The sequence below is a fragment of the Psilocybe cubensis genome, chromosome 2 (assembly GCF_017499595.1).
Source record: "Psilocybe cubensis strain MGC-MH-2018 chromosome 2, whole genome shotgun sequence".
Taxonomy (NCBI): Eukaryota; Fungi; Basidiomycota; class Agaricomycetes; order Agaricales; family Agrocybaceae; genus Psilocybe; species Psilocybe cubensis.
This window is the reverse complement of record NC_063000.1, coordinates 4,303,639-4,328,955: the sequence shown is the minus strand read 5'-3', so window position 1 is coordinate 4,328,955 and position 25,317 is coordinate 4,303,639. Positions and strand designations below refer to the sequence as shown.

The 25,317-nt window shown below is 44.2% G+C and overlaps 6 protein-coding genes across 6 annotated transcripts; all 6 read left to right on the top strand.

The window, feature by feature from the left end:
* Positions 1 to 1,020: 1,020 nt before the first annotated feature.
* Positions 1,021 to 2,179, top strand: JR316_0002857 (uncharacterized protein; the record flags this gene model as incomplete). Its single annotated transcript, XM_047888642.1, has 2 exons — positions 1,021 to 1,902; positions 1,976 to 2,179. 2 exons carry the CDS (start codon positions 1,021 to 1,023, stop codon positions 2,177 to 2,179), a joined length of 1,086 nt encoding a protein of 361 aa, XP_047753565.1.
* Positions 2,180 to 7,613: 5,434 nt separating this feature from the next.
* JR316_0002856 (uncharacterized protein) lies at positions 7,614 to 8,769 on the top strand (the record flags this gene model as incomplete). The annotated part of the gene is made up of 2 exons (XM_047888641.1): positions 7,614 to 8,495; positions 8,569 to 8,769. The coding sequence occupies 2 exons, from the start codon at positions 7,614 to 7,616 to the stop codon at positions 8,767 to 8,769; spliced, it is 1,083 nt and encodes a 360-aa protein (XP_047753564.1).
* A 3,500-nt stretch (positions 8,770 to 12,269) lies between these two features.
* JR316_0002855 (uncharacterized protein) lies at positions 12,270 to 13,428 on the top strand (the record flags this gene model as incomplete). The annotated part of the gene is made up of 2 exons (XM_047888640.1): positions 12,270 to 13,151; positions 13,225 to 13,428. The coding sequence occupies 2 exons, from the start codon at positions 12,270 to 12,272 to the stop codon at positions 13,426 to 13,428; spliced, it is 1,086 nt and encodes a 361-aa protein (XP_047753563.1).
* Positions 13,429 to 16,910: 3,482 nt separating this feature from the next.
* Positions 16,911 to 17,537, top strand: JR316_0002854 (uncharacterized protein; the record flags this gene model as incomplete). The annotated part of the gene is made up of 2 exons (XM_047888639.1): positions 16,911 to 16,994; positions 17,019 to 17,537. The coding sequence occupies 2 exons, from the start codon at positions 16,911 to 16,913 to the stop codon at positions 17,535 to 17,537; spliced, it is 603 nt and encodes a 200-aa protein (XP_047753562.1).
* Positions 17,538 to 18,046: 509 nt separating this feature from the next.
* On the top strand, positions 18,047 to 19,030 carry JR316_0002853 (uncharacterized protein; the record flags this gene model as incomplete). Its single annotated transcript, XM_047888638.1, has 2 exons — positions 18,047 to 18,173; positions 18,531 to 19,030. 2 exons carry the CDS (start codon positions 18,047 to 18,049, stop codon positions 19,028 to 19,030), a joined length of 627 nt encoding a protein of 208 aa, XP_047753561.1.
* Positions 19,031 to 20,305: 1,275 nt separating this feature from the next.
* Positions 20,306 to 21,586, top strand: JR316_0002852 (uncharacterized protein; the record flags this gene model as incomplete). Its single annotated transcript, XM_047888637.1, has 2 exons — positions 20,306 to 21,043; positions 21,068 to 21,586. The coding sequence occupies 2 exons, from the start codon at positions 20,306 to 20,308 to the stop codon at positions 21,584 to 21,586; spliced, it is 1,257 nt and encodes a 418-aa protein (XP_047753560.1).
* Between the last annotated feature and the right edge of the window lie 3,731 nt (positions 21,587 to 25,317).

Below are 25,317 nucleotides of genomic sequence, written 5' to 3'. Positions count from 1 at the left end.
TCCTGCCGCTTGTGCCTTCCCAACTCATCCGGGAGCCCTTTCGTCACTGATCTTGCCCTTGACTCGGGGACGTTTCATCGACATGTTGGCTGCCTCACGGCAAGCGGGGCCCTTTTTCTTTCACTCGCTCACGCCTTCTATGTTGGGTTACGGAGGTCATACAAACTCGTTTTAGTCTAGCTGCGGGGATATCCAGCTATGATGACTTTGTAATTCGAGGGCGCGCAGTTCTTCAATGGGTATGGACATCAGGTGAGAGTACACTGGGGGTTGTCAGGACCAGCTCTGCTGGATACGCTCCTGGCAAGTCGGTTGCAGCCGGCGACACTACCGAATTGCTGGGACGTCCTAAAGCTTGTGGGTACCGCCGACCGCTGGAAACAGCCTAGGCACCGGTGGCGACCGGGTATGGTAACAATCCCCAAGATTCAGCGAAAGCTGGAATGGATAATCAGCAGCGAATCCGTAACGGTCACGCCGACGGAAGCGTTCAACGACTAGGTGGTAGTGGGGTCTTCGGATCTTAAGATATAGTCTTGGGAGTGGGGAAACCCACATCTGGTATCTAAACCGCGCCTCGCTGCTTACGAGGACGGCCCGAAGTCCAGAACCGCTTAAAACGCGGGTGACCCGGCCTCCCCTTAGTAAAGGGAGTTAACACAAGGATGGACAAATAGTTCGTCGCCGGAAATGAACCTGTGGCTGTAATGGCTGATGTGGCGCCCCTTGGTAAAGGGCTTAAAGGGTATTAGCCTGCCATGTCCAATGGCATGAGAGTGTCCCTTGGTAAAGGACTTAATAGGCAATAGCCTGCTCTTTTGTCATGAGCGGTATGTAGTGATCGTTTGCCTGTACGGTAGCGCCCATTGCTTGCACTGGTCCACGCCCGTAAAAAATCACGAGCCGCTGGCCTTCTTTCTATTTCAAACTCACAGTTTAAACTAGTCGCTCGCACCTCGCTTCGCTCGGTGCTCGCTCCCCCCCTAAACCCAACGACTTTGCTATCACCCATCAGTTACCATGTCATCCCAATACTCTGCTGCATTCTCTCGTGCCATGTCCCCTACCCTGGACGCACTCACCCAGGCCGTCGTCAACAACACTGTCTTCGGCGTCAACGATGAAGCAGGCCGCCATAACGCTCTTATCGACGAGCTGGCCACTGTGGTCATCAAAAAAATAGCTGAGTGCCGCTCCGTTGACCAAGTCATAGACTGCGTCTTTTTTGACTATCGTGCTGCCCTCAGGGAGTTTCTCCTCAACCTCGCATCGTGGTGCGACAAGAGGGAAACAGTCAAGGCTAGCCTCGAGCGCCTTGAATCTGCCGTTAGCGCAGGCAACACGCCCAATCGCCTTAAGGTGAAGGCACCCGAGTTCCAACTTACGAAGGAATTCGCGGATGCCGGGTCAGCGGAGGCTCTTCGAGTCTCCACTACGTTCTCTTCCGCTCGTGATGCCTTCCAAAAGGCAATTAACGACGGCGCCGTTCAGGCGAAAAAGGACGAGCTGGCTTTTTGGGATGATAAATGCGCGCTCAACTCTTGCTACGAAGCTGCTGCCCTCATCGTTAAGGCAACTTACGATGATCGCAAATCCAGCTACAAGCTCCCTGTTTTCTCTACAGACAACAAGGGAGTTCGACGTATAGCAGAGTGGGTAGTGTCTCCGCAAAAGAAAGCCGAATGCAGTGCGCTGCAAACTATACTGCCGGCGATCTTTTCTCATATCAAACAGATTGTCAACATGCGCCACCGCGCCTTGGCAATTAAGATTGAGAAAAAGCGGACGACTGCGGCAACAGCCGATGTCGAGATGGCCGATGCGACCAAACCAGGTCCATCGATTCAATCCCTTATTGATAAGGGCTTGAATGCACGTCTCAAAAAGCTCAACCTTGGATCTGTGGGCAAGAAGGCAAGTTTTCGTAACCCTTCACCCATAATTCTGGACACTAATTATTACTCTAATTACCCAGACTTTGTCTGGCCAGAATTCGTCCAAGGCTCCTCAACCTCAGGCCAGGAAAGCTGGCCCTTCGAAACCCAAGTCGTCGTCGACGCCTTCGCAGAGGAAGCCTCAAACCAAGGCTTCCAACAAGGTCGACAACAAGAAGAAAGGGAAGGGGAGAGCTCCCGTCAAGAACAACGATCCAAAGGGAAAGGGAAAGGCAAGAGCCTAGACGCGCGGTCTACTGTAGCATCATTTACGTCGGTGAGACCCGCCTTCCCCAACTCTATTCCTGACGATATACTCACCATGACTAAAACAGACGCAGTTTCTTTTGTACACCTCAATACCCCGATTTCATTCTTATTGGCTGGCCAGTATAGATCTAGTGTACACTGTAGTCCTGGTGTTTCGGTCCCTGTTGATGTAGCAAATGATTTATCTCTTGGACTCAATTATATGTTTTTTACACTGCCTTCTAAAAATCTGATCATGCAAGCATGGAATGATTTTCAACGAAGAATAAGATGGCGTATCTATTTTTTGTTTAAAGAAGGCATGAATAAACCTTTCGATCCAGACTATGGAGTAAGCTCTAAAAAGAAAGAGAAACCTCCAATGTTACCGCAATTTATGGAACTTGGCCTTTCAATGGGACGTCGGTACGTTATTAAAACGATCGCAAGTATCCCGGAAGAAGCCCTTAAAGAGATGCGAAAGCACGCGTTCTCTCCTAAAAGAGACAAGATCCAAAAGTTTCTTTTCGATAACAACTATGTTATTACGATGACAGATAAGAATCTTGGCCTCGCGGTGTCTGAACGCGACTGGATATTAAGGAATGAGCTCAATCTTCTTGAAGATGAACGCAACTACGAAGAGTTAGAATTCGAAGTTGCGCAAGAAGTTATGAAGAGCAAAATGATTCAGATGCAAACTCTCGCACGTACCGTCGAAGATGAACATCTGTTTCTATTTGAACTTGGGTTGTCTCGATTCTTTCTATCGAATGTACCGGAAGACGGATCATCGTTCAAGTATCCTCAATTTCATGGTATACCTAAAATCCACAAGAAACCTACTGGATTTAGGCCCATAATTCCGTGTCACTCTGTAGTATTTAATCCTGCAGCCAAGTTTGTATCAAAAGAGCTTAAGCCGATTATTAAATCGACTCCTTCAATCATTCACGGAACGAAGGATCTCTTTACGAGATTAAGCCAATTGCGTATAGACCCCAAACGACAATGGTATTTTGTCACCGGGGATGTAGTTGCTTTCTATCCCAATATTCCGTTGGACTTGTGCATCGAAATCGTTTGTAATATGTACGAGGAATGGTTACTCAACGCTTCGGAAGAGAACACTGCATTAGCCCATATTAATCCAAATTCGTTAGAGAATAACTTGGTTAAATTGGGCATCTTTAAACGTGCTATCGAGATTGGCAATACGCAATTGATAACACAACATGGGTCTAGATATTTTAGACAAAAAAATGGCCTCGCAATGGGCGTCGCGGATTCTCCGGACCTTGCTAACCTCTTTGGAGCCCATTTTGAAATAAAGTCAAAAATCTTAGACCACCCAAACGTGGCCTTCTATGGAAGGTACATCGACGATTGTTTCGCAATTGTTTACGCCGAGTCCGAAGCACTTGCACTTAATCTTATTAAAGAAACAATAAAGTTCGATGGTTGTGTTATCGAATGGGCTGTTTCCTCGTCGGGATGTCAATTTCTCGATGCTTTCATATTCAAGGAGTCTGGAAAACTTCATTGGAAGCCATTTGTCAAGACAGGAAACAACCGAGAACGAGTTCCATGGGTATCACATCATCCTTTGGACGTCAAACGTGGCGTCTACATTGGAGAGTTATCCAGGTTAGCCGTGCTATGTAGTACCAAGGAAATCTACATCGGAGCAATTAGAGACCTTAACGCTCTCTATTTGATGCGCGGTTATCCCGAAAACCTAGTCATGTCTTGGTGTAAGAAGAATATACAAGAACGTTGGGAAAAGCGATTCGCTTTACGAGTCGCAGAGCACGACGAATCCATTCTTGTACTTAAAACCAGATTTGATCAGGTATGGAATTGGTTTTCAGCTGCTGAACTTGGAAAGACTGTTACCGAGTACTGGTCGGCATGGTATGAACATGCCGAGAAAGGTCTGTATAGTGCAGACTCGTCCAGACCCCTTATCAAACCAGATCCAAATTACGTTCACGACCTCGATGATGTTCGCCCGGAGCTGTTCACACAGATCCTCGTGGACGGAGAAACTGAGTTCGTACCGGATTTGAGGAAGATAGGACTACTCGGAAGTCGTTGGATAGTATCGCGAAAGCGCAATACTAATCTTTTCGACCTTGCAAATGTGTGGAAGAAAACAGTCTTTCGTAAACTGGATGAAAACATCGCTGAAAAAGGTGGTGTTGTTCCCGAAACTCAAAACGTTAATGAAACTTATCATTCTGCTCTAGTTGAAGCTGCTGAACAGATAAGTATCGAAAGTGATAACGAGATAATACTTCATAGACGTTCAATCTCACAAGAGAGGGAACATCCAGAATTCGGCAGAATATCCAAATCTTACAACCGATGAAAAGAATACTAGCGCGTAAGGCGTAAAGCATTGGGAAAAAAAACCCTAACCGTAAGTATTCCTTGCTATAAAGTAACAAACATCTACTTACAAGCAACACTTTGGATTAAATAGCTAAACCTAAACCCTAAACCCTAAACCCTAAACCCTAACCTAACCCCAACCCTAAGCTAACTAAGTCTAACCTTAGTAGGAAGTAAGGTAGGCGTGTGAACTTCCGAACGGCATGTGATTGTGAAGGGCCGGATCTAATTTAGTACATGGGAAAAGTTACTTAGTACTTCGGGAAAAGTTCCTTAGTACCGTGGAAACATTTTTGATGGACCGGATCATGAACTGTCCAATTAAGATTCACAACAATCAATCATTCTATTGTTTGATTGTTAGGTAAGGACCCAGGTAAGCTATTTATACTCTAGACATGTGAATATTCCCATGTCGCGGTTACTCGGAGCCACGTAACCAGAGTAATCTATATCCATGTGATTCACATCACAGTCAATAACCCACGATGTCAAAGAACAAAAGTGTTGGATCCACTTTTGACAGGTTACCATGTGCCACATCGACCCGTGACACTCTGTTCATCAGAGACCTGTCTAACTTGACAATAAACATTGACAGATTTGTGATAGTCGGTAAGATACATGACAGCTGCGCAGCATCACTTCACGCGCTGTCATCGGATGTCTAGAACATTCCTTCTAAGAATAGCCACTGAAGAGTCTATAAAGACGAAAGGGCTGGTTGTTGGGATCCCCCAACAGCCCTCTGGCCTTCTTTCTATTTCAAACTCACAGTTTAAACTAGTCGCTCGCACCTCGCTTCGCTCGGTGCTCGCTCCCCCCCTAAACCCTAAACCCTAAACCCTAAACCCTAAAACCCTAAACCCTAAGCCACTGAAGAGTCTATAAAGACGAAAGGGCTGGTTGTTGGGATCCCCCAACAGCCCTCTGGCCTTCTTTCTATTTCAAACTCACAGTTTAAACTAGTCGCTCGCACCTCGCTTCGCTCGGTGCTCGCTCCCCCCCTAACCCTCGTCCAGACCCCTTATCAAACCAGATCCAAATTACGTTCACGACCTCGATGATGTTCGCCCGGAGCTGTTCACACAGATCCTCGTGGACGGAGAAACTGAGTTCGTACCGGATTTGAGGAAGATAGGACTACTCGGAAGTCGTTGGATAGTATCGCGAAAGCGCAATACTAATCTTTTCGACCTTGCAAATGTGTGGAAGAAAACAGTCTTTCGTAAACTGGATGAAAACATTGCTGAAAAAGGTGGTGTTGTTCCCGAAACTCAAAACGTTAATGAAACTTATCATTCTGCTCTAGTTGAAGCTGCTGAACAGATAAGTATCGAAAGTGATAACGAGATAATACTTCATAGACGTTCAATCTCACAAGAGAGGGAACATCCAGAATTCGGCAGAATATCCAAATCTTACAACCGATGAAAAGAATACTAGCGCGTAAGGCGTAAAGCATTAGAAAAAAACCCTAACCGTAAGTATTCCTTGCTATAAAGTAACAAACATCTACTTACAAGCAACACTTTGGATTAAATAGCTAAACCTAAACCCTAAACCCTAAACCCTAAACCCTAACCTAACCCCAACCCTAAGCTAACTAAGTCTAACCTTAGTAGGAAGTAAGGTAGGCGTGTGAACTTCCGAACGGCATGTGATTGTGAAGGGCCGGATCTAATTTAGTACATGGGAAAAGTTACTTAGTACTTCGGGAAAAGTTCCTTAGTACCGTGGAAACATTTTTGATGGACCGGATCATGAACTGTCCAATTAAGATTCACAACAATCAATCATTCTATTGTTTGATTGTTAGGTAAGGACCCAGGTAAGCTATTTATACTCTAGACATGTGAATATTCCCATGTCGCGGTTACTCGGAGCCACGTAACCAGAGTAATCTATATCCATGTGATTCACATCACAGTCAATAACCCACGATGTCAAAGAACAAAAGTGTTGGATCCACTTTTGACAGGTTACCATGTGCCACATCGACCCGTGACACTCTGTTCATCAGAGACCTGTCTAACTTGACAATAAACATTGACAGATTTGTGATAGTCGGTAAGATACATGACAGCTGCGCAGCATCACTTCACGCGCTGTCATCGGATGTCTAGAACATTCCTTCTAAGAATAGCCACTGAAGAGTCTATAAAGACGAAAGGGCTGGTTGTTGGGATCCCCCAACAGCCCTCTGGCCTTCTTTCTATTTCAAACTCACAGTTTAAACTAGTCGCTCGCACCTCGCTTCGCTCGGTGCTCGCTCCCCCCCTAAACCCTAAACCCTAAACCCTAAACCCTAACCTAACCCCAACCCTAAGCTAACTAAGTCTAACCTTAGTAGGAAGTAAGGTAGGCGTGTGAACTTCCGAACGGCATGTGATTGTGAAGGGCCGGATCTAATTTAGTACATGGGAAAAGTTACTTAGTACCTCGGGAAAAGTTCCTTAGTACCGTGGAAACATTTTTGATGGACCGGATCATGAACTGTCCAATTAAGATTCACAACAATCAATCAATTGATTGTTAGGTAAGGACCCAGGTAAGCTATTTATACTCTTGACATGAGAATATTCCCATGTCACGGTTACTCGGAGCCACGTAACCAGAGTATTTTATATCCATGTGATTCACATCACAGTCAATAACCCACGATGTCAAAGAACAAAAGTGTTGGATCCACTTTTGACAGGTTACCATGTGCCACATCGACCCGTGACACTCTGTTCATCAGAGATCTGTCTAACTTGACAATAAACATTGACAGATTTGTGATAGTCGGTAAGATACATGACAGCTGCGCAGCATCACTTCACGCGCTGTCATCGGATGTTCCAGAACATTCCTTCTAAGAATAGCCACTGAAGAGTCTATAAAGACGAAAGGGCTGGCTGCTGATAACAATCAACAGCCCTCTGGCCTTCTTTCCATTTAACTCACAGTTTAAACAAGTCGCTCGCACCTCGCTTCGCTCGGTGCTCGCTCCCCCCCTAAACCCAACGACTTTGCTATTACCCAACAGCTACTATGTCTTCCACTTACTCTGCTGCCTTCTCTCGTGCCATGTCCCCCACCCTGGACGCACTCACCCAGGCTGTCGTCAACAACACAGTTTTTGGCGTCAACGACGAAGCTGGCCGCCACAACGCCCTCATCGACGAGTTGGCCACTGTCGTCATCAAGAAAATAGCTGAGTGCCGCTCCATTGACCAGATTGTAGACTGCGTCTTTTTTGACTATCGTGCTGCCCTTAGGGAGTTTCTCCTCAACCTCGCATCGTGGTGCGATAAGAGGGAAACAGTCAAGGCTAGCCTCGAGCGCCTTGAACTTGCCGTTAGCGCAGGCAACACCCCCAATCGCCTTCGGGTGAAGGCTCCCGAGTTCCAACTTACGAAGGAATTCGCGGATGCCGGGTCAGCGGAAGCTCTTCGAGTTTCCTCTACGTTCTCCACCGCTCGTGATGTCTTCCAAAAGGCAATCAACGACGGCGCCATTCAGGCGAAAAAGGACGAACTGGCCTTTTGGGATGATAAATGCGCACTCAATAACTGTTATGAAGCTGCTGCCCTCATCGTTAAGACAACTTACGATGATCGCAAATCCAGCTATAAGCTCCCCGTTTTCTCTACAGACAACAAGGGAGTTCGTCGAATAACAGATTGGGTAGTGTCACCGCAGAAGAAGGCTGAATGCAGCGCATTGCAAACCATTTTGCCAGCCATCTTCTCTCATATCAAACAGATTGTCAACTTGCGCCACCGCGCTTTGGCAATCAAGATTGAGAAAAAGCGGTCGACTGCGGCAACAGCCGATGTCGAGATGGCCGATGCGACCAAACCAGGTCCATCGATTCAATCCCTTATTGATAAGGGCTTGAATGCACGTCTCAAGAAGCTCAACCTTGGATCTGTGGGCAAGAAGGCAAGTTCTCGTAACCCTTCACCCATAATTCTGGATACTAATTACTATTCTAATTACCCAGACTTTGTCTGGCCAGAATTCGTCCAAGGCTCCTCAACCTCAGGCCAAGAAAGCTGGCCCTTCGAAATTCAAACCCTCGTCGACGCCTTCGCAGAAGAAGCCCCAAACCAAGGCTTCCAACAAGGTCGACAACAAGAAGAAAGGGAAGGGGAGAGCTCCCGTCAAGAACGATCCAAAGGGAAAGGGAAAGGCAAGAGCCTAGACGCGCGGTCTAATGTAGTACCTTTTACGTCGGTAAGACCCGCCTTCCCCAACTCTATTCCTGACGATATACTCACCATGACTAAAACAGACGCAGTTTCTTTTGTACACTTACATACGCCGATCTCATTCTTGTTGGCTGGCCAGTATCGTAGTAGTGTACACTGTAGTCCTGGTGTGGTGGTCCCTGTAGATATAGCAAATGATTTGTCACTCGGACTCAATTATATGTTTTTTACTCTGCCTTCTCAAAGTCTGATCATGCAAGCATGGAATGATTTTCAACGAAGAATAAGATGGCGTATCTATTTTTTGTTTAAGGAAGGCATGAACAAACCTTTTGATCCAGATTACGGAGTAAGCTCAAAAAAGAAAGAGAAACCTCCAGTATTACCGCAATACATGGAACTTGGCCTTTCGATGGGACGTCGGTACGTGCAACGCACGATCGCAAGTATCCCGGAAGAAGCCCTTACGGAGATGCGAAAGCACGCGTTCTCTCCTAAAAGGGACAAGATCCGTAAGTTTCTTATCGATAACAACTATGTTATTACGATGACAGATAAGAATCTTGGCCTCGCGGTGTCTGAACGCGACTGGATATTAAGGAATGAGCTCAATCTTCTTGAAGATGAACGTAACTATGAAGAGTTAGAATTCGAAGTTGCGCAAGAAGTAATGAAGAGCAAAATGATCCAGATGCAAACTCTTGCACGTACCGTCGAAGATGAACATCTGTTTCTATTTGAACTTGGGTTGTCTCGATTCTTTCTATCGAATGTACCGGAAGACGGATCATCGTTCAAGTATCCTCAATTTCATGGTATACCTAAAATCCACAAAAAACCTACTGGATTTAGACCCATAATTCCGTGTCACTCTGTAGTATTTAATCCTGCAGCCAAGTTTGTATCAAAAGAGCTTAAGCCGATTATTAAATCGACTCCTTCAATCATTCACGGAACGAAGGATCTCTTTACGAGATTAAGCCAATTGCGTATAGACCCCAAACGACAATGGTATTTTGTCACCGGGGATGTAGTTGCTTTCTATCCCAATATTCCGTTGGACTTGTGCATCGAAATCGTTTGTAATATGTACGAGGAATGGTTACTCAACGCTTCGGAAGAAAACACTGCATTAGCCCATATTAATCCAAATTCGTTAGAGAATAACTTGGTTAAATTGGGCATCTTTAAACGTGCTATCGAGATTGGCAATACGCAATTGATAACACAACATGGGTCTAGATATTTTAGACAAAAAAATGGCCTCGCAATGGGCGTCGCGGATTCTCCGGACCTTGCTAACCTCTTTGGAGCCCATTTTGAAATAAAGTCAAAAATCTTAGACCACCCAAACGTGGCCTTCTATGGAAGGTACATCGACGATTGTTTCGCAATTGTTTACGCCGAGTCCGAAGCACTTGCACTTAATCTTATTAAAGAAACAATAAAGTTCGATGGTTGTGTTATCGAATGGGCTGTTTCCTCGTCGGGATGTCAATTTCTCGATGCTTTCATATTCAAGGAGTCTGGAAAACTTCATTGGAAGCCATTTGTCAAGACAGGAAACAACCGAGAACGAGTTCCATGGGTATCACATCATCCTTTGGACGTCAAACGTGGCGTCTACATTGGAGAGTTATCCAGGTTAGCCGTGCTATGTAGTACCAAGGAAATCTACATCGGAGCAATTAGAGACCTTAACGCTCTCTATTTGATGCGCGGTTATCCCGAAAACCTAGTCATGTCTTGGTGTAAGAAGAATATACAAGAACGTTGGGAAAAGCGATTCGCTTTACGAGTCGCAGAGCACGACGAATCCATTCTTGTACTTAAAACCAGATTTGATCAGGTATGGAATTGGTTTTCAGCTGCTGAACTTGGAAAAACTGTTACCGAGTACTGGTCGGCATGGTATGAACATGCCGAGAAAGGTTTGTATAGTGCAGACTCGTCCAGACCCCTTATCAAACCAGATCCAAATTACGTTCACGACCTCGATGATGTTCGCCCGGAGCTGTTCACACAGATCCTCGTGGACGGAGAAACTGAGTTCGTACCGGATTTGAGGAAGATAGGACTACTCGGAAGTCGTTGGATAGTATCGCGAAAACGCAATACTAATCTTTTCGACCTTACAAATGTGTGGAAGAAAACAGTCTTTCGTAAACTGGATGAAGACATCGCTGAAAAAGGTGGTGTTGTTCCCGAAACTCAAAACGTTAATGAAACTTATCATTCTGCTTTAGTTGAAGCTGCTGAACAGATAAGTATCGAAAGTGATAACGAGATAATACTTCATAGACGTTCAATCTCACAAGAGAGGGAACATCCAGAATTCGGCAGAATATCCAAATCTTACAACCGATGAAAAGAATACTAGCGCGTAAGGCGTAAAGCATTAGAAAAAAACCCTAACCGTAAGTATTCCTTGCTACAAAGTAACAAACATCTACTTACAAGCAACACATTGGATTAAATAGCTAAACCTAAACCTAAACCCTAAACCCTAAACCCTAAGCCCTAACCTAACCCCAACCCTAAGCTAACTAAGTCTAACCTTAGTAGGAAGTAAGGTAGGCGTGTGAACTTCCGAAAGGCATGTGATTGTGAAGGGCCGGATCTAATTTAGTACATGGGAAAAGTTACTTAGTACCTCGGGAAAAGTTCCTTAGTACCGTGGAAACATTTTTGATGGACCGGATCATGAACTGTCCAATTAAGATTCACAACAATCAATCAATTGATTGTTAGGTAAGGACCCAGGTAAGCTATTTATACTCTTGACATGAGAATATTCCCATGTCACGGTTACTCGGAGCCACGTAACCAGAGTATTTTATATCCATGTGATTCACATCACAGTCAATAACCCACGATGTCAAAGAACAAAAGTGTTGGATCCACTTTTGACAGGTTACCATGTGCCACATCGACCCGTGACACTCTGTTCATCAGAGATCTGTCTAACTTGACAATAAACATTGACAGATTTGTGATAGTCGGTAAGATACATGACAGCTGCGCAGCATCACTTCACGCGCTGTCATCGGATGTTCCAGAACATTCCTTCTAAGAATAGCCACTGAAGAGTCTATAAAGACGAAAGGGCTGGCTGCTGATAACAATCAACAGCCCTCTGGCCTTCTTTCCATTTAACTCACAGTTTAAACAAGTCGCTCGCACCTCGCTTCGCTCGGTGCTCGCTCCCCCCCTAAACCCTAAACCCTAAAACCATGTCCAATGGCATGAGAGTGTCCCTTGGTAAAGGACTTAATAGGCAATAGCCTGCTCTTTTGTCATGAGCGGTATGTAGTGATCGTTTGCCTGTACGGTAGCGCCCATTGCTTGCACTGGTCCACGCCCGTAAAAAATCACGAGCCGCTGGCTTCTTTCCATTTTAACTCCCAGTTTAAACTAGTCGCTCGCACCTCGCTTCGCTCGGTGCTCGCTCCCCCCCTAAACCCAACGACTTTGCTATCACCCATCAGCCACTATGTCATCCCAATATTCTGCTGCTTTCTCTCGTGCCATGTCCCCCTCCCTGGACGCACTCACCCAGGCCGTCGTCAACAACACCGTCTTCGGCGTCAACGATGAAGCAGGCCGCCAAAACGCTCTCATCGACGAGCTGGCCACTGTGGTCATCAAGAAAATAGCTGAGTGCCGCTCCGTTGATCAAATAATAGACTGCGTCTTTTTTGACTATCGCGCTGCCCTTAGGGAGTTTCTCCTCAACCTCGCATCGTGGTGCGACAAGAGGGAAACAGTCAGGGCTAGCCTTGAGCGCCTTGAACTTGCCGTTAGCGCAGGCAGCACCCCCAATCGCCTTAAGGTGAAGGCTCCCGAGTTCCAACTCACGAAGGAATTCGCGGATGCCGGGTCAGCGGAGGCTCTTCGAGTCTCTACTACGTTCTCCACCGCTCGTGACGTCTTCCAAAAGGCGATTAACGACGGCGCCATTCAGGCGAAAAAGGACGAACTGGCCTTTTGGGAGGATAAATGCGCACTCGCTTCTTGCTATGAAGCTGCTGCGGTCATCGTTAAGACAACTTACGAAGACCGCAAGTCCAGCTATAAGCTCCCCGTTTTCTCTACAGACAACAAGGGAGTTCGTCGCATAGCAGAGTGGGTAACGTCGCCGCAAAAGAAAGCCGAGTGCAGTGCGCTGCAAACTATACTGCCGGCTATCTTTTCTCATATCAAACAAATTGTCAAATTGCGCCACCGCGCTTTGGCAATTAAGATTGAGAAAAAGCGGTCGACCGCGGCTACAGCCGATGTCGAGATGGCCGACGCGACCAAACCAGGTCCGTCGATTCAATCCCTTATTGATAAGGGCTTGAATGCACGTCTTAAGAAGCTCAACCTTGGATATGTGGGCAAGAAGGCAGGTTTTCGTAACCCTTCACCCATAACTTTGGATACTAATTATTATTCTAATTACCCAGACTTCGTCTGGCCAGAGTTCGTCCAAGGCTCCTCAACCTCAGGCCAAGAAAACTGGCCCTTCGAAACCCAAGTCGTCGTCGACGCCTTCGCAACGCAAGCCTCAAACCAAGGCTTCCAACAAGGTCGACAACAAGAAGAAAGGGAAGGGGAGAGCTCCCGTCAAGAACAACAATCCAAAGGGAAAGGGAAAGGCAAGAGCCTAAACGCGCGGTCTAATGTAGTACCTTTTACGTCGGTAAGACCCGCTTTCCCCAACTCTATTCCTGACGATATACTCACCATGACTAAAACAGACGCAGTTTCATTTGTACACCTCAATACCCCAATTTCTTTCTTATTGGCTGGCCAGTATAGATCTAGTGTACATTGTAGTCCTGGTGTTGTAGTTCCGGTTGATGTAGCAAACGACTTATCTCTCGGTTTAAATTATATGTTTTTCACACTGCCTTCTCAAAGTCTGATCATGCAAGCATGGAATGATTTTCAACGAAGAATAAGATGGCGTATCTATTTTTTGTTTAAAGAAGGCATGAATAAACCTTTTGATCCAGATTATGGAGTAAGTTCTAAGAAAAAAGAAAAACCTCCTGTATTACCGCAATATATGGAACTTGGCCTTTCGATGGGACGTCGGTACGTGCAACGCACGATCGCAAGTATCCCGGAAGAAGCCCTCACGGAGATGCGAAAGCACGCGTTCTCTCCTAAAAGGGACAAGATCCGTAAGTTTCTTATCGATAACAACTATGTTATTACGATGACAGATAAGAATCTTGGCCTCGCGGTGTCTGAACGCGACTGGATAATAAGGAATGAGCTCAATCTTCTTGAAGATGAACGCAACTACGAAGAGTTAGAATTCGAAGTTGCTCAAGAAGTTATGAAGAGCAAAATGATTCAGATGCAAACGCTCGCACGTACTGTCGAAGATGAACATCTGTTTCTATTTGAACTTGGGTTGTCTCGATTTTTTCTATCAAATGTACCGGAAGACGGATCATCGTTCAAGTATCCTCAATTTCATGGTATACCTAAAATCCACAAAAAACCTACTGGATTTAGGCCCATAATTCCGTGTCACTCTGTAGTATTTAATCCTGCAGCCAAGTTTGTATCAAAAGAGCTTAAGCCGATTATTAAATCGACTCCTTCAATCATTCACGGAACGAAGGATCTCTTTACGAGATTAAGCCAATTGCGTATAGACCCCAAACGACAATGGTATTTTGTCACCGGGGATGTAGTTGCTTTCTATCCCAATATTCCGTTGGACTTGTGCATCGAAATCGTTTGTAATATGTACGAGGAATGGTTACTCAACGCTTCGGAAGAAAACACTGCATTAGCCCATATTAATCCAAATTCGTTAGAGAATAACTTGGTTAAATTGGGCATCTTTAAACGTGCTATCGAGATTGGCAATACGCAATTGATAACACAACATGGGTCTAGATATTTTAGACAAAAAAATGGCCTCGCAATGGGCGTCGCGGATTCTCCGGACCTTGCTAACCTCTTTGGAGCCCATTTTGAAATAAAGTCAAAAATCTTAGACCACCCAAACGTGGCCTTCTATGGAAGGTACATCGACGATTGTTTCGCAATTGTTTACGCCGAGTCCGAAGCACTTGCACTTAATCTTATTAAAGAAACAATAAAGTTCGATGGTTGTGTTATCGAATGGGCTGTTTCCTCGTCGGGATGTCAATTTCTCGATGCTTTCATATTCAAGGAGTCTGGAAAACTTCATTGGAAGCCATTTGTCAAGACAGGAAACAACCGAGAACGAGTTCCATGGGTATCACATCATCCTTTGGACGTCAAACGTGGCGTCTACATTGGAGAGTTATCCAGGTTAGCCGTACTATGTAGTACCAAGGAAATCTACATCGGAGCAATTAGAGACCTTAACGCTCTCTATTTGATGCGCGGTTATCCCGAAAACCTAGTCATGTCTTGGTGTAAGAAGAATATACAAGAACGTTGGGAAAAGCGATTCGCTTTACGAGTCGCAGAGCACGACGAATCCATTCTTGTACTTAAAACCAGATTTGATCAGGTATGGAATTGGTTTTCAGCTGCTGAACTTGGAAAGACTGTTACCGAGTACTGGTCGGCATGGTATGAACATGCCGAGAAAGGTCTGTATAGTGCAGACTCGTCCAGACCCCTTATCAAACCAAATCCAAATTACGTTCACGACCTCGATGATGTTCGCCCGGAGCTGTTCACACAGATCCTCGTGGACGGAGAAACTGAGTTCGTACCGGATTTGAGGAAGATAGGACTACTCGGAAGTCGTTGGATAGTATCGCGAAAGCGCAATACTAATCTTTTCGACCTTGCAAATGTGTGGAAGAAAACAGTCTTTCGTAAACTGGATGAAAACATCGCTGAAAAAGGTGGTGTTGTTCCCGAAACTCAAAACGTTAATGAAACTTATCATTCTGCTCTAGTTGAAGCTGCTGAACAGATAAGTATCGAAAGTGATAACGAGATAATACTTCATAGACGTTCAACCTCACAAGAGAGGGAACATCCAGAATTCGGCAGAATATCCAAATCTTACAACCGATGAAAAGAATACTAGCGCGTAAGGCGTAAAGCATTAGAAAAAAACCCTAACCGTAAGTATCCCTTGCTATAAAGTAACAAACATCTACTTACAAGCAACACTTTGGATTAAATAGCTAAACCTAAACCCTAAACCCTAAACCCTAAACCCTAACCTAACCCCAACCCTAAGCTAACTAAGTCTAACCTTAGTAGGAAGTAAGGTAGGCGTGTGAACTTCCGAACGGCATGTGATTGTGAAGGGCCGGATCTAATTTAGTACATGGGAAAAGTTACTTAGTACTTCGGGAAAAGTTCCTTAGTACCGTGGAAACATTTTTGATGGACCGGATCATGAACTGTCCAATTAAGATTCACAACAATCAATCATTCTATTGTTTGATTGTTAGGTAAGGACCCAGGTAAGCTATTTATACTCTAGACATGTGAATATTCCCATGTCGCGGTTACTCGGAGCCACGTAACCAGAGTAATCTATATCCATGTGATTCACATCACAGTCAATAACCCACGATGTCAAAGAACAAAAGTGTTGGATCCACTTTTGACAGGTTACCATGTGCCACATCGACCCGTGGCACTCTGTTCATCAGAGACCTGTCTAACTTGACAATAAACATTGACAGATTTGTGATAGTCGGTAAGATACATGACAGCTGCGCAGCATCACTTCACGCGCTGTCATCGGATGTCTAGAACATTCCTTCTAAGAATAGCCACTGAAGAGTCTATAAAGACGAAAGGGCTGGTTGTTGGGATCCCCCAACAGCCCTCTGGCTTCTTTCCATTTTAACTCCCAGTTTAAACTAGTCGCTCGCACCTCGCTTCGCTCGGTGCTCGCTCCCCCCCTAAACCCCTAACCCTAAAATTTCTCGATGCTTTCATATTCAAGGAGTCTGGAAAACTTCATTGGAAGCCATTTGTCAAGACAGGAAACAACCGAGAACGAGTTCCATGGGTATCACATCATCCTTTGGACGTCAAACGTGGCGTCTACATTGGAGAGTTATCCAGGTTAGCCGTGCTATGTAGTACCAAGGAAATCTACATCGGAGCAATTAGAGACCTTAACGCTCTCTATTTGATGCGCGGTTATCCCGAAAACCTAGTCATGTCTTGGTGTAAGAAGAATATACAAGAACGTTGGGAAAAGCGATTCGCTTTACGAGTCGCAGAGCACGATGAATCCATTCTTGTACTTAAAACCAGATTTGATCAGGTATGGAATTGGTTTTCAGCTGCTGAACTTGGAAAGACTGTTACCGAGTACTGGTCGGCATGGTATGAACATGCCGAGAAAGGTCTGTATAGTGCAGACTCGTCCAGACCCCTTATCAAACCAGATCCAAATTACGTTCACGACCTCGATGATGTTCGCCCGGAGCTGTTCACACAGATCCTCGTGGACGGAGAAACTGAGTTCGTACCGGATTTGAGGAAGATAGGACTACTCGGAAGTCGTTGGATAGTATCGCGAAAGCGCAATACTAATCTTTTCGACCTTGCAAATGTGTGGAAGAAAACAGTCTTTCGTAAACTGGATGAAAACATCGCTGAAAAAGGTGGTGTTGTTCCCGAAACTCAAAACGTTAATGAAACTTATCATTCTGCTCTAGTTGAAGCTGCTGAACAGATAAGTATCGAAAGTGATAACGAGATAATACTTCATAGACGTTCAATCTCACAAGAGAGGGAACATCCAGAATTCGGCAGAATATCCAAATCTTACAACCGATGAAAAGAATACTAGCGCGTAAGGCGTAAAGCATTAGAAAAAAACCCTAACCGTAAGTATTCCTTGCTATAAAGTAACAAACATCTACTTACAAGCAACACTTTGGATTAAATAGCTAAACCTAAACCCTAAACCCTAAACCCTAAACCCTAACCTAACCCCAACCCTAAGCTAACTAAGTCTAACCTTAGTAGGAAGTAAGGTAGGCGTGTGAACTTCCGAACGGCATGTGATTGTGAAGGGCCGGATCTAATTTAGTACATGGGAAAAGTTACTTAGTACTTCGGGAAAAGTTCCTTAGTACCGTGGAAACATTTTTGATGGACCGGATCATGAACTGTCCAATTAAGATTCACAACAATCAATCATTCTATTGTTTGATTGTTAGGTAAGGACCCAGGTAAGCTATTTATACTCTAGACATGTGAATATTCCCATGTCGCGGTTACTCGGAGCCACGTAACCAGAGTAATCTATATCCATGTGATTCACATCACAGTCAATAACCCACGATGTCAAAGAACAAAAGTGTTGGATCCACTTTTGACAGGTTACCATGTGCCACATCGACCCGTGACACTCTGTTCATCAGAGACCTGTCTAACTTGACAATAAACATTGACAGATTTGTGATAGTCGGTAAGATACATGACAGCTGCGCAGCATCACTTCACGCGCTGTCATCGGATGTCTAGAACATTCCTTCTAAAGAATAGCCACTGAAGAGTCTATAAAGACGAAAGGGCTGGTTGTTGGGATCCCCCAACAGCCCTCTGGCCTTCTTTCTATTTCAAACTCACAGTTTAAACTAGTCGCTCGCACCTCGCTTCGCTCGGTGCTCGCTCCCCCCCTAAACCCTAAACCCTAAACCCTAAACCCTAAACCCTAAACCCTAAACCCTAAACCCTAAGCGATTTGCTTTACGAGTCGCAGAGCACGACGAATCCATTCTTGTACTTAAAACCAGGTTTGATCAGGTATGGAATTGGTTTTCAGCTGCTGAACTTGGAAAAACTGTTACCGAGTACTGGTCGGCATGGTATGAACATGCCGAGAAAGGTCTGTATAGTGCAGACTCGTCCAGACCCCTTATCAAACCAGATCCAAATTACGTTCACGACCTCGATGATGTTCGCCCGGAGCTGTTCACACAGATCCTCGTGGACGGAGAAACTGAGTTCGTACCGGATTTGAGGAAGATAGGACTACTCGGAAGTCGTTGGATAGTATCGCGAAAGCGCAATACTAATCTTTTCGACCTTGCAAATGTGTGGAAGAAAACAGTTTTTCGTAAACTGGATGAAGACATTGCCGAAAAAGGTGGTGTTGTTCCCGAAACTCAAAACGTTAATGAAACTTATCATTCTGCTCTAGTTGAAGCTGCTGAACAGATAAGTATCGAAAGCGATAACGAGATAATACTTCATAGACGTTCAATCTCACAAGAGAGGGAACATCCAGAATTCGGCAGAATATCCAAATCTTACAACCGATGAAAAGAATACTAGCGCTTAAGGCGTAAAGCATTAGAAAAAAACCCTAACCGTAAGTATTCATTGCTATAAAGTAACAAACATCTACTTACAAGCAACACATTGGATTGAATAGCTAAACCTAAACCTAAACCCTAAACCCTAAACCCTAAGCCCTAACCTAACCCCAACCCTAAGCTAACTAAGTCTAACCTTAGTAGGAAGTAAGGTAGGCGTGTGAACTTCCGAACGGCATGTGATTGTGAAGGGCCGGATCTAATTTAGTACATGGGAAAAGTTACTTAGTACTTCGGGAAAAGTTCCTTAGTACCGTGGAAACATTTTTGATGGACCGGATCATGAATTGTCCAATTAAGATTCACAACAATCAATCATTCTATTTTTTGATTGTTAGGTAAGGACCCAGGTAAGCTATTTATACTCTAGACATGTGAATATTCCCATGTCGCGGTTACTCGGAGCCACGTAACCAGAGTAATCTATATCCATGTGATTCACATCACAGTCAATAACCCACGATGTCAAAGAACAAAAGTGTTGGATCCACTTTTGACAGGTTACCATGTGCCACATTGACCCGTGACACTCTGTTCATCAGAGACCTGTCTAACTTGACAATAAACATTGACAGATTTGTGATAGTCGGTAAGATACATGACAGCTGCGCAGCATCACTTCACGCGCTGTCATCGGATGTTCCAGAACATTCCTTCTAAGAATAGCCACTGAAGAGTCTATAAAGACGAAAGGGCTGGCCGTTTGTACCCCCAAACAGCCCTCTGGCCTTCTTTCTATTTCAAACTCACAGTTTAAACTAGTCGCTCGCACCTCGCTTCGCTCGGTGCTCGCTCCCCCCCTAAACCCTAAACCCTAAACCCTAAACCCAAAACTCTTGCACGTACCGTCGAAGATGAACATCTGTTTCTATTTGAACTTGGGTTGTCTCGATTCTTTCTATCGAATGTACCGGAAGACGGATCATCGTTCAAGTATCCTCAATTTCATGGTATACCTAAAATCCACAAAAAACCTACTGGATTTAGGCCCATAATTCCGTGTCACTCTGTAGTATTTAATCCTGCAGCCAAGTTTGTATCAAAAGAGCTTAAGCCGATTATTAAATCGACTCCTTCAATCATTCACGGAACGAAGGATCTCTTTACGAGATTAAGCCAATTGCGTATAGACCCCAAACGACAATGGTATTTTGTCACCGGGGATGTAGTTGCTTTCTATCCCAATATTCCGTTGGACTTGTGCATCGAAATCGTTTGTAATATGTACGAGGAATGGTTACTCAACGCTTCGGAAGAAAACACTGCATTAGCCCATATTAATCCAAATTCGTTAGAGAATAACTTGGTTAAATTGGGCATCTTTAAACGTGCTATCGAGATTGGCAATACGCAATTGATAACACAACATGGGTCTAGATATTTTAGACAAAAAAATGGCCTCGCAATGGGCGTCGCGGATTCTCCGGACCTTGCTAACCTCTTTGGAGCCCATTTTGAAATAAAGTCAAAAATCTTAGACCACCCAAACGTGGCCTTCTATGGAAGGTACATCGACGATTGTTTCGCAATTGTTTACGCCGAGTCCGAAGCACTTGCACTTAATCTTATTAAAGAAACAATAAAGTTCGATGGTTGTGTTATCGAATGGGCTGTTTCCTCGTCGGGATGTCAATTTCTCGATGCTTTCATATTCAAGGAGTCTGGAAAACTTCATTGGAAGCCATTTGTCAAGACAGGAAACAACCGAGAACGAGTTCCATGGGTATCACATCATCCTTTGGACGTCAAACGTGGCGTCTACATTGGAGAGTTATCCAGGTTAGCCGTGCTATGTAGTACCAAGGAAATCTACATCGGAGCAATTAGAGACCTTAACGCTCTCTATTTGATGCGCGGTTATCCCGAAAACCTAGTCATGTCTTGGTGTAAGAAGAATATACAAGAACGTTGGGAAAAGCGATTCGCTTTACGAGTCGCAGAGCACGACGAATCCATTCTTGTACTTAAAACCAGATTTGATCAGGTATGGAATTGGTTTTCAGCTGCTGAACTTGGAAAGACTGTTACCGAGTACTGGTCGGCATGGTATGAACATGCCGAGAAAGGTCTGTATAGTGCAGACTCGTCCAGACCCCTTATCAAACCAGATCCAAATTACGTTCACGACCTCGATGATGTTCGCCCGGAGCTGTTCACACAGATCCTCGTGGACGGAGAAACTGAGTTCGTACCGGATTTGAGGAAGATAGGACTACTCGGAAGTCGTTGGATAGTATCGCGAAAGCGCAATACTAATCTTTTCGACCTTGCAAATGTGTGGAAGAAAACAGTCTTTCGTAAACTGGATGAAAACATCGCTGAAAAAGGTGGTGTTGTTCCCGAAACTCAAAACGTTAATGAAACTTATCATTCTGCTCTAGTTGAAGCTGCTGAACAGATAAGTATCGAAAGTGATAACGAGATAATACTTCATAGACGTTCAATCTCACAAGAGAGGGAACATCCAGAATTCGGCAGAATATCCAAATCTTACAACCGATGAAAAGAATACTAGCGCGTAAGGCGTAAAGCATTAGAAAAAAACCCTAACCGTAAGTATTCCTTGCTATAAAGTAACAAACATCTACTTACAAGCAACACATTGGATTAAATAGCTAAACCTAAACCCTAAACCCTAAACCCTAAACCCTAACCTAACCCCAACCCTAAGCTAACTAAGTCTAACCTTAGTAGGAAGTAAGGTAGGCGTGTGAACTTCCGAACGGCATGTGATTGTGAAGGGCCGGATCTAATTTAGTACATGGGAAAAGTTACTTAGTACTTCGGGAAAAGTTCCTTAGTACCGTGGAAACATTTTTGATGGACCGGATCATGAACTGTCCAATTAAGATTCACAACAATCAATCATTCTATTGTTTGATTGTTAGGTAAGGACCCAGGTAAGCTATTTATACTCTAGACATGTGAATATTCCCATGTCGCGGTTACTCGGAGCCACGTAACCAGAGTAATCTATATCCATGTGATTCACATCACAGTCAATAACCCACAATGTCAAAGAACAAAAGTGTTGGATCCACTTTTGACAGGTTACCATGTGCCACATCGACCCGTGACACTCTGTTCATCAGAGACCTGTCTAACTTGACAATAAACATTGACAGATTTGTGATAGTCGGTAAGATACATGACAGCTGCGCAGCATCACTTCACGCGCTGTCATCGGATGTCTAGAACATTCCTTCTAAGAATAGCCACTGAAGAGTCTATAAAGACGAAAGGGCTGGTTGTTGGGATCCCCCAACAGCCCTCTGGCCTTCTTTCATTTTAACTCACAGTTTAAATAGTCGCTCGCACCTCGCTTCGCTCGGTGCTCGCTCCCCCCCTAAACCCTAAAACCCTAAACCCTAAACCCTAAACCCTAAACCCTAAACCCTTTGTACACCTCAATACCCCAATTTCTTTCTTATTGGCTGGCCAGTATAGATCTAGTGTACATTGTAGTCCTGGTGTTGTAGTTCCGGTTGATGTAGCAAACGACTTATCTCTCGGTTTAAATTATATGTTTTTCACACTGCCTTCTCAAAGTCTGATCATGCAAGCATGGAATGATTTTCAACGAAGAATAAGATGGCGTATCTATTTTTTGTTTAAAGAAGGCATGAATAAACCTTTTGATCCAGATTATGGAGTAAGTTCTAAGAAAAAAGAAAAACCTCCTGTATTACCGCAATTTATGGAACTTGGCCTTTCAATGGGACGTCGGTACGTTATTAAAACGATCGCAAGTATCCCGGAAGAAGCCCTCAAGGAGATGCGAAAGCACGCGTTCTCTCCTAAAAGGGACAAGATCCAAAAGTTTCTTATCGATAACAACTATGTTATTACGATGACAGATAAGAATCTTGGCCTCGCGGTGTCTGAACGCGACTGGATATTAAGGAATGAGCTCAATCTTCTTGAAGATGAACGTAATTACGAAGAGCTAGAATTCGAAGTTGCGCAAGAAGTAATGAAGAGCAAAATGATCCAGATGCAAACTCTTGCACGTACCGTCGAAGATGAACATCTGTTTCTATTTGAACTTGGGTTGTCTCGATTCTTTCTATCGAATGTACCGGAAGACGGATCATCGTTCAAGTATCCTCAATTTCATGGTATACCTAAAATCCACAAAAAACCTACTGGATTTAGGCCCATAATTCCGTGTCACTCTGTAGTATTTAATCCTGCAGCCAAGTTTGTATCAAAAGAGCTTAAGCCGATTATTAAATCGACTCCTTCAATCATTCACGGAACGAAGGATCTCTTTACGAGATTAAGCCAATTGCGTATAGACCCCAAACGACAATGGTATTTTGTCACCGGGGATGTAGTTGCTTTCTATCCCAATATTCCGTTGGACTTGTGCATCGAAATCGTTTGTAATATGTACGAGGAATGGTTACTCAACGCTTCGGAAGAAAACACTGCATTAGCCCATATTAATCCAAATTCGTTAGAGAATAACTTGGTTAAATTGGGCATCTTTAAACGTGCTATCGAGATTGGCAATACGCAATTGATAACACAACATGGGTCTAGATATTTTAGACAAAAAAATGGCCTCGCAATGGGTGTCGCGGATTCTCCGGACCTTGCTAACCTCTTTGGAGCCCATTTTGAAATAAAGTCAAAAATCTTAGACCACCCAAACGTGGCCTTCTATGGAAGGTACATCGACGATTGTTTCGCAATTGTTTACGCCGAGTCCGAAGCACTTGCACTTAATCTTATTAAAGAAACAATAAAGTTCGATGGTTGTGTTATCGAATGGGCTGTTTCCTCGTCGGGATGTCAATTTCTCGATGCTTTCATATTCAAGGAGTCTGGAAAACTTCATTGGAAGCCATTTGTCAAGACAGGAAACAACCGAGAACGAGTTCCATGGGTATCACATCATCCTTTGGACGTCAAACGTGGCGTCTACATTGGAGAGTTATCCAGGTTAGCCGTGCTATGTAGTACCAAGGAAATCTACATCGGAGCAATTAGAGACCTTAACGCTCTCTATTTGATGCGCGGTTATCCCGAAAACCTAGTCATGTCTTGGTGTAAGAAGAATATACAAGAACGTTGGGAAAAGCGATTCGCTTTACGAGTCGCAGAGCACGACGAATCCATTCTTGTACTTAAAACCAGATTTGATCAGGTATGGAATTGGTTTTCAGCTGCTGAACTTGGAAAGACTGTTACCGAGTACTGGTCGGCATGGTATGAACATGCCGAGAAAGGTCTGTATAGTGCAGACTCGTCCAGACCCCTTATCAAACCAGATCCAAATTACGTTCACGACCTCGATGATGTTCGCCCGGAGCTGTTCACACAGATCCTCGTGGACGGAGAAACTGAGTTCGTACCGGATTTGAGGAAGATAGGACTACTCGGAAGTCGTTGGATAGTATCGCGAAAGCGCAATACTAATCTTTTCGACCTTGCAAATGTGTGGAAGAAAACAGTCTTTCGTAAACTGGATGAAAACATCGCTGAAAAAGGTGGTGTTGTTCCCGAAACTCAAAACGTTAATGAAACTTATCATTCTGCTCTAGTTGAAGCTGCTGAACAGATAAGTATCGAAAGTGATAACGAGATAATACTTCATAGACGTTCAATCTCACAAGAGAGGGAACATCCAGAATTCGGCAGAATATCCAAATCTTACAACCGATGAAAAGAATACTAGCGCGTAAGGCGTAAAGCATTAGAAAAAAACCCTAACCGTAAGTATTCCTTGCTATAAAGTAACAAACATCTACTTACAAGCAACACATTGGATTAAATAGCTAAACCTAAACCCTAAACCCTAAACCCTAAACCCTAACCTAACCCCAACCCTAAGCTAACTAAGTCTAACCTTAGTAGGAAGTAAGGTAGGCGTGTGAACTTCCGAACGGCATGTGATTGTGAAGGGCCGGATCTAATTTAGTACATGGGAAAAGTTACTTAGTACTTCGGGAAAAGTTCCTTAGTACCGTGGAAACATTTTTGATGGACCGGATCATGAACTGTCCAATTAAGATTCACAACAATCAATCATTCTATTGTTTGATTGTTAGGTAAGGACCCAGGTAAGCTATTTATACTCTAGACATGTGAATATTCCCATGTCGCGGTTACTCGGAGCCACGTAACCAGAGTAATCTATATCCATGTGATTCACATCACAGTCAATAACCCACAATGTCAAAGAACAAAAGTGTTGGATCCACTTTTGACAGGTTACCATGTGCCACA